At 40.4% G+C, this 11,091-nt stretch overlaps 1 protein-coding gene across 2 annotated transcripts in view; it reads left to right on the plus strand.

Moving 5' to 3' along the window:
* myoz2b (myozenin 2b) overlaps window positions 1-10,498 on the plus strand; it is a 35,032-nt gene extending 24,534 nt beyond the window's left edge. For both annotated transcript variants that reach the window (XM_072589173.1, XM_072589227.1), the window contains exon 6: window positions 10,048-10,498. In XM_072589173.1, the coding sequence (XP_072445274.1) occupies window positions 10,048-10,282 (235 nt within the window). In that variant the 3' untranslated portion in view covers window positions 10,283-10,498. The remainder of the gene's footprint in view (window positions 1-10,047) is intronic.
* Window positions 10,499-11,091: the final 593 nt, after the last annotated feature.

Genomic DNA, 11,091 nt, shown 5'->3' on the forward strand with positions numbered 1-11,091 from the left:
GATTCCCTATCACAGCAAATAAGCTTAAAATTGAAACACACTGAGAAACATGAGAAAATTACTCCAAACCTTTGCAGCAATGCAGTACCTACAACAAAGAACAGTATAGCACAGCACAGGCCCTTCAACCCACGACGTTGTGCCAAGCATTTATCTTGATCTAATTATCAACCTAACCTATACACCCCTCAATTTACTGTCATCCATGTGCTTGTCCAGCAGTCACTTAAATGTTCAAACTGTCTCTGACTATAACACCACTTATGGCAGTGCATTCTATGCACCCACCATTCTGCCCAATCGAAAAGTCTCTGGCTATCTATTATATCTATTCCTCTCATTACCTTGTACACCTCTATCAAGTCACCACTCTTCCTTCTTCTCACCAGTTTGAAAAGCCCTAACTCACTCAACCTCTCTTCATAAGACAAGCTCTCCAATCCAGGCAGCATCCTGGTAAATCTCCTCTGCACCCTCTCTAAAGCATCTGCATTCTTACTGTAATGAGGTGACCAAAACTGGACACAATATTCCAAGTGTGGTCTAACCAGGGTTTTGTAGAGCTTCAGTAAAACCTCACGGCTCTTAAACTCAATCTCTCCTGTTAATGAAAGCCAAAAAACCGTATGACTTCTTAACAACCCTATCAACTTGGGTGGCAACTTTGAAGGATCTATATACGTGGACCCCAAGATCCCGCTGTTCCTCCACACTGCCAAGAATCCTGTCTTTTGCCCTGTATTCAGCATTCAAATTTGACCTTCCAAAATGAATCACTTTGCATTTATCCAGGTTGAATTCCATCTGCCACTTCTCAGCTCAACTCTGCAACTTGTCAATGACTTGTTGAAGCCTGCAACAGTCCTCAACACAGTCTACAACACCACTCACCTTTGTGTCATCAGCAAACTTACTAATCCACCCTTCCACTTCTTTATCCACGTCATTTATAAGACCTACAAAGAGCAGAGGCTGAAGGACAGATCCCTGCCAGACACGACTGATCATTGACCTCCAGGAAGAATACTTTCCATCCACTACCATCCGCTGTCTTCTTTTGGCCAGCTAAGTCTGTATCCAGACAGCCAAATTTCCCTGTATCCGATACCTCCTAACTTTCTGAATGAGCCTACTGTGGGGAACTTATCAAATGCCTTCCTGAAATCCATATACACCACATCCACTGCTCAACCTTCATCAACCTGGAGAAAGTGAGGACTGCAGATGCTGGAGATCAGAGCTTAAAAATGTGTTGCTGGAAAAGCGCAGCAGGTCAGGCAGCATCCAAGGAGCAGGAGAATCGACGTTTCGGGCATAAGCCCTTCTTCAGGAAGCCTGAAGGTTCTGAGCTGGAAGGTTCATTTTCAGATGTTTCCGAAGCTTCTTCCGGAGGCTCACTGAAGATGTTACCCTAGTATGGTGACAACACATCTGAAAATGAACATTGCAGCTCAGTGAGCAAACCTACATCCAGAATCTTATAGACTTGATTGGAGACATCTTGGACACTGGCATCTGGGAGGTAACTACGTTCCGGGAGACCTGTTTACAACCACAGAATCTCTTGTCTATTCCTCTAAATATTGAGTCTCCTACCACTTGTGTTTTTTCTATTCTCCCCCCATCCCTTCTGAGCCACAGACCCAGGCTCACTGTGAGAGGCTTGGCCACTATGGCTTACTCCTGGTAGGTCATTAACAGGATCCCCCCCACTCCTCAACAGTATCCAAAATGGCATACTAATTATTGAGGCAAATGGCCACATGTGATCCCTGCACTGTCTGCCTGTTCCCTTTCTGTCCCCTGACTGTAAACCCATCTAAATTTGTCATGTACCTGAGGTGACTGTAACTCCTCCCTATTACCCCCTCCGTCTCCCAAATAGAACATCGAACATAGAAAAGTACAGCACAGAACAGGCCCTCTGGCCGACGATATTGTGCTGAGGTTTAATCCTAATGTAAAATATAGTAACAACCTACGTACCCCTCAATTCACTGCCATCCATGCGCATGTCCAGCAGTCGCTTAAATGTCCCCAATGACTCTGCTTCCACCACCATCGCTGGCAACGCATTCCATGCATTCACAACTCTCTGCGTAAAGAACCTACCTCTGATGTCTCCTCTATACCTTTCTCATAATATCTTAAAACTATGACCTCTCGTACCACTCAATCCTGCCCTGGGGAAAAGTCTCTGGCTATTGACTCTATATATTCCTCTCATTATCTTGTATACCTTGATCAGGTCTCCTCTCTCCCTCCTTCTCTCCAGAGAGAAAAGTTTGAGCTTATTCAACCTTTCTTCACGGATTAGGGAGAACACAAAGGCATTTTACACTAATGTGAGGAACAAGAGAATGGTCAACGAAAGAGTAGGGCCGACCAGGGATAGCATAGAGACATTGTGTGTCGAGTCTGAGGAGGTAGGGGAAACCCTAAATGAGTTTTTTTGCTTCGGTCTTTACGAAAGAAACAAACTTTATAGTGAATGAAACCTTTGAAGAGCAGGTGTGCATGCTGGAATGGATAGAGATAGAGGAAGCTGATGTGCTAAAAATGTTGTCAAACATTAAGATTGACAAGTTGCCAGGCCCGGACCAGATTTGTCCTCGGCTGCTTTGGGAAACGAGAAATGCAATTACTTCGCCACTTGCAAAGATCTTTGCATCCTTGCTCTCCACTGGAGTTGTACCTGAGGACTGGAGAGAGGCAAATGTAATTCCTTTCTTCAAGAAAGGAAATAGGGAAATCCCCAGCAATTACAGACCAGTAAGTCTCATGTCTGTCGTCTGCAAGGTGTTAGAAAGGATTCTGAGGGATAGGATTTATGACCATCTGGAAGAGCATGGCTTGATTAAATGCAGTCAACACAGCTTTGTGAGGGACAGGTCATGCCTCACAAACCTCATCGAGTTCTTTGAGGATGTGACTAGAAAAGTTGATGAGGGTTGAGCTGTGGATGCGGTGTATATGGACTTCACAAGGTATTTGATAATGTTCCCCATGGTAGGCTCATTCAGAAGGTCAGGAGGAATGGGATACAGGGGAACTTAGCTGTCTGGATACAGAATTGGCTGGCCAACAGAAGACAGCGAGTCGTAGGAGAAGGGAAATATTCTGCTTGGAAGTTTGTGGCGAGTAGTGTTCCACAGGGCTTTGTCCTTGGGCCTCTACTGTTTGTAATTTTTATTAATAACTTGGATGAGGGGATTGAAGGATGTGTCAGCAAATTTGCAGATGACACAAAGGTTGGAGGTGTCATTGACAGTATAGAGGGTTGTTGTAGGCTGCAGCGGGACATTGACAGGATGCAGAGATGGGCTGAGAGGTGGCAGATGGAGTTCAACCTGGATAAATGCAAGGTAATGCATTTTGGAAGGTCGAATTTGAAAGCTGAGCACAGGATTAAGGATAGAATTCTTGGCAGTGTGGAGGAACAGAGGGATCTTGGTGTGCAGGTACATAGATCCTTTAAAATGGCCACCCAAGTGGACAGGGTCGTTAAGAAAGCATATGGCGTTTTGGCTTTTATTAACAGGGGGATTGAGTTTAAGAGTCATGAAATCTAGTTGCAGCTCTATAAAACTTCGGTTAGACCGCACTTGGAATACTGCATCCAGTTCTGGTCGCCCTACTATAGGAAAGATGTGGATGCTTTGGAGAGGGTTCAGAGGAGGTTTACCAGGATGCTGCCTGGACTGGAGGGCTTATCTTATGAAGAGAGGTTGACTGAGCTCGGACTTTTTTCATTGGAGAAAAGGAGGAGGAGAGGGGACCTAATTGAGGTATACAAGATAATGAGAGGCATAGATAGAGTCAATAGCCAGAGACTATTTCCCAGGGCAGAAATGGCTAACATGAAGGGTCATAGTTTTAAGTTGGTTGGAAGAAAGTATAGAGGGGATGTCAGAGACGGCTTCTTTACACAGAGTCTTATGAGAGCATGGAATGTGTAGCCAGCAGCAGTTGTGGAAGCAAGGTAATTGGGGATATTTAAGAGACTGCTGGACATGCATATGGTCACAGAAATTTGAGGGTGGATACATGAGGATCAATGGTCGGCACAACATCGTGGGCTGAAGGGCCTGTTCTGTGCTGTACTTTTCTATATTCTGTGTTCTATGTTCTGTAAGGCAAGCCCTCCAGTCCAGACAGCATCCTGGCAAACCTTCTTTGCACCGTTTCCAAAGCCTCTGTATCTTTCCTATAGTCGGGCAACCAGAATTGGATACAATATTCCAAGTGTGGTCTCACCAGGGACTTGTAGAGCTGAAGCAAAACCTCGCAGCTCTTAAACTTGATCCCCCTGTAAATGAAAGCCAAAACACCATATGCTTTCTTAAAAACCCTATCCACTCGGGTGGCAACTTTGAAGGATCTACGTATGTGCGTACCTAGATCCCTCTGTTCCTCCTCACTGCCAAGAATCCTGTCTTTAATCCTATATTCAGCATTCAAGTTCGACCTTCCAAAATGCATCACTTTGCATTTATCCTGGTTGAACTCCATCTGTCATTTCTCACCCCAGCTCTGCATCTTGTCAATGTCATGCTGCATCCTGCAATAGCCCTATCGATGGCACCGCCAACCTTTGTGTCATCTGCAAATTTACTAACCGACCCCTCAACCCCCTCATCCAAGTCATTTATAAAAACTACAAAGAGCAGAAACCCAAAAACAGAGCCCTGTGGGACCCCATTCAACACTGACCTCCATCTACAACCACTCTCTGCCTTCTGTCAGCCAACCAATTCTGAATCCAGATAGCCAAATCTCCCTGTATCCCATACTTCCTGACTTTATGAATGAGCCTACCGTGAGAACCTTATCAAATACCTTACTGAAGTCCATATCCAGCACATCCACTGCTCGACCTTTGTTGAATGATCCAAAGTTCATCCAGCTCCAGCGACAGCTCCAGCTCCCTATCACAGTTTCTGAGGAGCTGGAGTTGGATGCACTTCCCACAGATGAAGTCAGTGGGGCACTAGTGGTGGTCCTTATCTCCCACATCTTAAAGGAGGAGCATACAACTTCCCGAACATCCATTCCCACTGTTCTGAATTCCCAAAGAGACTATTGAAAAAAAACTAGTCACATTATCGAATTGGCACACATAACCCTTTTTTGGGGAGGTTAGATGTGTAGGATGGGTGGGAGACAGCACCTAAGTAGATTTTTGGGTAAAGCAACTGCCCAAATATATTACCTCATTTACTCAGCAGTCTTGTGTCTGCTCCTGCTCAGTGTGCATTCTGCCTATACAGTTCCAGTAAAATAGACTCTTGATAAATAGTAATGTTCAAGTGAGACACTCCCAATCATGATTCCCCACTCTTCACTCTTGGCCAAACCATGAAGCCTGTTAATGCATTTTGTCTGTGGAAATATTCAGTGCAATGTTGACAAAGTAGAATTCATGCAGGTTGTCAGTGATCAATATACATTAAAAGTAAAATATCAAATAGGAAACCGATATAAACTAGGTCAATACACTAACGTTACTTGAAATTTATGGGTTAATGCTACAGTTTATAATTCTAAAATATGACTTGCAGACAGAATTTGGAAGCTGCTGGAATTCATAAATGTAATAATGAGGTGAGGTCAGCTCAGAAAATACTTGTTAGTTAATTCATATTAATAACTTGTGAAACAATAGGAGGCTTTAGTTTCTTGAAAGCAAAACATTACAACAGTTTTCTAAGACTTAAATTGACCTGTATAGTTTAACTTCAATAAACGTTAATGAAGTGCCTCAAATATAACATGGAAATATTACAAAGCATTCAACACACTTTAAAAGCCTTATCTTAGAAAATATTTTCTCTTTACCAGAGGGCAGATATTCAGTATCTGTCGAATGTCTTCAGTTTAAATATATCCCAGTACGTCATTAATAGTGTTCTTCATTGTCAACAGAAACAAATTTAGCATACCTATCAGCAAAATTACAGGATAAGGATAAACTCAAGTTGTGCCTTCTTACTGTGACTTGAAGGCAGAATCAACAGTTAAAACTGACATTAATTGAGGAAAGAACTACAGACTTTTAATAAATAGAAATTATGTAAAGAATTTTGGACACTAACAATGAATAGTTAGATTGTCTTCTTGAGGAGAATCTGTGAGTCAGCCGGTGTCTCTCACCAGCTGGCTGGAGACTTTGTGAAAGACCTGTGTTGTCTCTTTCAGGGAAGGCCAGCTGACCACACACCAATCAGGTAGTGTTAAGACCAACTGGATTCAAAATGCCAGGATTGCCAGTGGTCAGACCTCACTCCCACACAAAGTCTTGTGTCTCAGTTGGGTGTTGCCTTTGATCAAGAGACACCCCTTTTCCAAGGAGACAGGTTGCCTGCAGGATAGCAGAGTCATGAACAGCACATTGTGACAAGCCCATCTGCAACTGCATTAATCTTTGCAGTTCCAGGTTAAGACTCTTACACAGTTGTTATTTAGCCACTTAAGAGGCTCAAGAGGCAGCAGAACAAGATGGAGAAAGTGAGGACTGCAAATACTGGAGTCGAAAAGTGTGGTGCTGGAAAAGCACAGCAGGTCAGGCAGCATCCAAGGAGCAGGAGAATCGATGTTTCGGGCTTGAGCTCTTCATTAGGACTACAGAACAAGATGTTTCATGTTGGAAACAATAAATACTGGAGATCACAGCAGGTAAGGCAGCATCCATGGAAAGAGAGCAAGCTCTGATGAAGAGTCATCTAGGTTTGAAACATTAGCTTGCTCTCTCTCCATTAATGCTTCCTGTCCTGCTGTGATCTTCAATACTGATTGCAGCATCTACATTAATTTGTTCCTGCGGTCAGTTCTGCTATAACCTTGTAGTTCCGTTCTCATAAAACCCCGTGCAATAAGAAAATCATGTAATAGCAGCACCATTTAAACTAATGGGACTGAAATCGTGTTTCAACCAATACACATTTTAAAAGTTTGTGCGATTGAAACAGTGTCCCCAATTTGTCAATTATGTTACAGCAGATTCGCATTAACGAAACGTGTGTTACAGTAGAACGATCTGTATGTGGTCAATGATGGGCCTTCCTGTACAGAACTTAATTCTGGCAGAAGTGGCAAGGTTTCTATATATAGCACCATCCTGCACAATTAATTGCCCTTCCTCCCTCCAAATTCACCATCTCTGAAAACAAAAGATTCCATACTTTGCCTTTAAAAATGTTACTGGGGTGATACCTTTGCAGTAGTACTATAGAGGTTTTTAAACATTCTTCTGTTCTTTTAAACTTAGATCACTATTTTAGAGAAATCAGATACTTATCAAGGAATGCAATAAAAACAAAGGAAAAAGTTTTACTTGATCTACCAAGTACTTGCAATCAAACAAAGACATTTGCATTCAGGCTAAATAAAATCATCAGCTCTCAGAATAGCAGTCTGAGATTACATGAATGGTAGATCTTTTAGCGATGTTTTAAGAATAGTCATATTTTTCAGTAGTGTAGTAATAATTTAATTGGAGTGTTAAATGAGAAGTTTAGCCTTGGAAAATATAATGCACATGTACAATACTCAAGAGCCACATTTATCAGTGTTTCACCAGAACTGTGGAATGATTAGATTAGATTCCCTACAGTGTGGAAACAGGCCCTTCGGCCTAACAAGTCGACACCGACCCTCTGAAGAGCAACCCACCCAGACCCATTCCCCTACATTTACCCCTGACTAATCCACCTAACACTACGGGCAATTTAGCATGGCCAATTCACCTAACCTGTACATCTTTGGACTGTGGGAGGAAATCAGAGTGCCTGGAGGAAACCCATGCAGACATGGGGAGAATGTGCAAAATCCACACAGACAGTTGACCAAAGTATATCTAAGGAAAAATAGTATACTGTATATACACATGAAAATATATTGTTAAAAATCTACATTTACTGTTCATCCTAATCAATATATAATCAACCACATGAGCAAAGTTTTGACAACAATGTTTTCAGGAGATCTTGCTTTCTGGCTCATTATATAGTCTTTCCGCATTCCCCCAAATCAAATTGGACTCTGACATTTTTTCAGTAGAGCTTACATTAAATTCACATTAAATTAATCTCTAAAAATGCCATCCATTTTACTTTCATGCTAACAAGAGATTTAGTTGAAGTAGAAGTTCCCATTGCAATTTTATGCAGTTTTCTTCTTTCTTGCTGTGGAATAATGTGTCTTTCCCTAGCAAAATTCACTCCTGAGGGAAAGCTGGAATGCAAATGTCTGGCTAAAATAGAATTTAAATCCAAACCACATTGTTGAAAAGTGATGCAACTATTAAGCTAATGTAATGTCGTTTCTTTTCAGCATTTTAGTAACTACTTTAAATAGCCTGACAAGTTCAAAATTTTCCATGCTTCTCCATGTTAGTAGTCCAAATACTTTGCAAATTCTATGTTGCTAGTAAAAGGCAGCATGCTACAAACAATATGTCCAATGCTGAAGTGGCTCATACCTGGTTACTGATGCATGACTTCTTTAAGTAACTTTATTAATGTGAAACAAAAAAGAGAAATTGCTGGAAAAACTCAGCAGGTCTGGCAGCATCTGTGGAGAGAAAGCAGAGTTAATGTTAAGTCCAGTCACCCTCCTACAGAACTGTTGTGAAATTTCAAGTATGATTCCTTAATTATTCAGTGACAATTCCTTTACAAAGTTGTGAATTTTTATCTCATATTTTTCATACTTCTTCCATCTCTTTTTTATTCATTTTTTCTTAAAATAATCCTTCACTAAATGTAAGTTTTTTTTATTCGGATATTGCTTTCATTTCCCCTTTATTCTTTCAATCTTAAAGAAAAACATAGTTAAAGTTTTATCAGTGAACATGTTTCATTTCTCTGTTTTTATGAGTGTTGTTTCATCCTGGACTTTAATAGTATTCATGTGATCAGGACCTTTGCCATTCTTATCTGATGAATCATTCCTGTATTCCTTCAGAAATTAAAATTTTACTTTCATGTCTAGTTGTGATCTTGCGATATATCTTTCCAGGCCCTGTTTTTTAGTGATTAAACTACGGTTTATGTTTTTCGTTATTGAAAACTAATTTAATTTATGACACATATGTGTTATCCCCATGTCCCCCATTTTCTTTAAGTATCCTATTCTTGTCAGCTGTGATAGAGTTATTTATGTTTAAGTCCTACATATATCTTTATCTTTGAATATTAATACCTATGTGTTCTGCCCTATTTAGTTACACTTAATTCTCTAACAAACCTATATTTATAACCAGATACTGTTACATTCTAAAGTAGAATATTCACCTTACTAATACCAAAGCAAATTAGGTGTGCAAAATCAAGGGACAGAATTTAATGCCCTACCTCATGGTGTATTTATTGGCTGGGCAGTATTACAGTGGGTGGAATGCTGCCCAACCATCTTTCTGCCTCTGCCTGATGGCCACTTAATGCAGTGGACCTTCCTGAAAGTGATAATATGGATCTCTCACCGATTGTACAATAAGCTAAGCTCCTGTTACCTGCATTACATTCCGCCCTGGGTCAGCAAAACTTTATCCTCCAAATTTCTGAAATTAAATTAAAAATCTATCACTATTTGCATTTCATGACTTCAAAATCGAAAAGGTGAGAATCAATTACAAGTTACATTTAGAATACTGGTGGTATTTTGGATAGGTAGCCGAAAATACTTGCCTTTCAATGGAGCATTTCAGGACATCAAGATGCTGCAGGCACTTTGCAACCAATTAGCACTTTTGAAATGTAGTCACTGTTGTGATCCAGCCTATGATCTGAAGCATGGCTGTCACATTAGCATATTCAGACTCACTTTAGATTCACAGCAGAATGGAGGGAGAATATAGGAAGGAAGTGATCAGAACTTTCAATTAAAACCAGTGAATTTACATGAGGGCTTTGGAGTTTCAGACCAGTAATCCCACAGTATTGCAGCTGTTATGCAAAATACTTCAAGAAGATCAAAGCAAAGTTAGAGGTAACAAGGGGTAACTCAATTTGTTAGTGTTTTCCTAAATTTTTACTTCTAACTCCACAGAGTTGCAACTCCTTATGGTGGTTTTGACAGAGCTTCCAAAATCATGAGTTTCAAGTTACCAAAACTGGATTTTGCATTACTGGAACCAGAGCTCAAGTTGCCTGTTTTCCAAGATGGTACTGCTGGTCGGCCAAGCTTCAACAGAACTGCTCAAGGTTGGACATCTAACAACGTTCCAATAATATTTGATGATCTGCCTTTGGAAGCAACCATTCCTGAAACAGATGATCTTTAAAATATTACTGTGCTCTTGCTTACAAACAAGGCATTTTTCTTCAATATAAGTAGATAATAATGCTTTATGTCAACACTTATATCAAGCAAACAATAGTCCAAATAATTATAAACTTTATAGACTGAAATATAAACCCCAATGTTCAATGTTTAGTCAAGCCAGAATTTCTCCCCACCTTTGTAAAACAATTTGATTAAACATCTTGTAAACTTATAATCTCAATTGTTTGCAAATTCATTAAACAATGCAGTTATCTTTTGGCAAAAAACTTACTGTTTATCCTAAAGAAAATATAGGACATTCAGCTGTCAACTAGAATGAAAATGTTTCCGAGCTTTTGCCTTCTCCTTTTTCTTTAACTTCTCTTTCCTTGTATTATCTCTCTTTCATTTAACAGAAACGAGAGCAGATATTTTGTCCTATAGACAGGAATCAGCTATCAAGTAAGCAACATTAGGCTTGATGAGGAGTGTTAGCAATTTTAAAGTAAATCACATCCTAGTTCAAAGATGCTGTCATCCAAAATTCACAGTCAAGTAGTTTTCCAGGTCACTGGAGAGGGACAGAAATAGAATCTGTGACTGACTTTTCCCTTTCTAACTCCAATTGCTGTTTGAGGTGTATTCCCATTACCAATGCCTCTGGAGAACATTAGTTGTGTGCAAGGATTAAAGAATTGTTTCATTTCTGTGGTTTAAGACCTCATCAAGCAGAGGGGATGTTTACAAAGTTTCAATCCAATTTCTTTTCAATAGGTTTCTAAACGTTGACTCACAATATTCTTGTTACAGTGTGAATGAACTGAGTTA

The sequence above is a fragment of the Chiloscyllium punctatum genome, chromosome 1 (genome assembly GCF_047496795.1).
Source record: "Chiloscyllium punctatum isolate Juve2018m chromosome 1, sChiPun1.3, whole genome shotgun sequence".
NCBI lineage: Eukaryota > Metazoa > Chordata > Chondrichthyes > Orectolobiformes > Hemiscylliidae > Chiloscyllium > Chiloscyllium punctatum.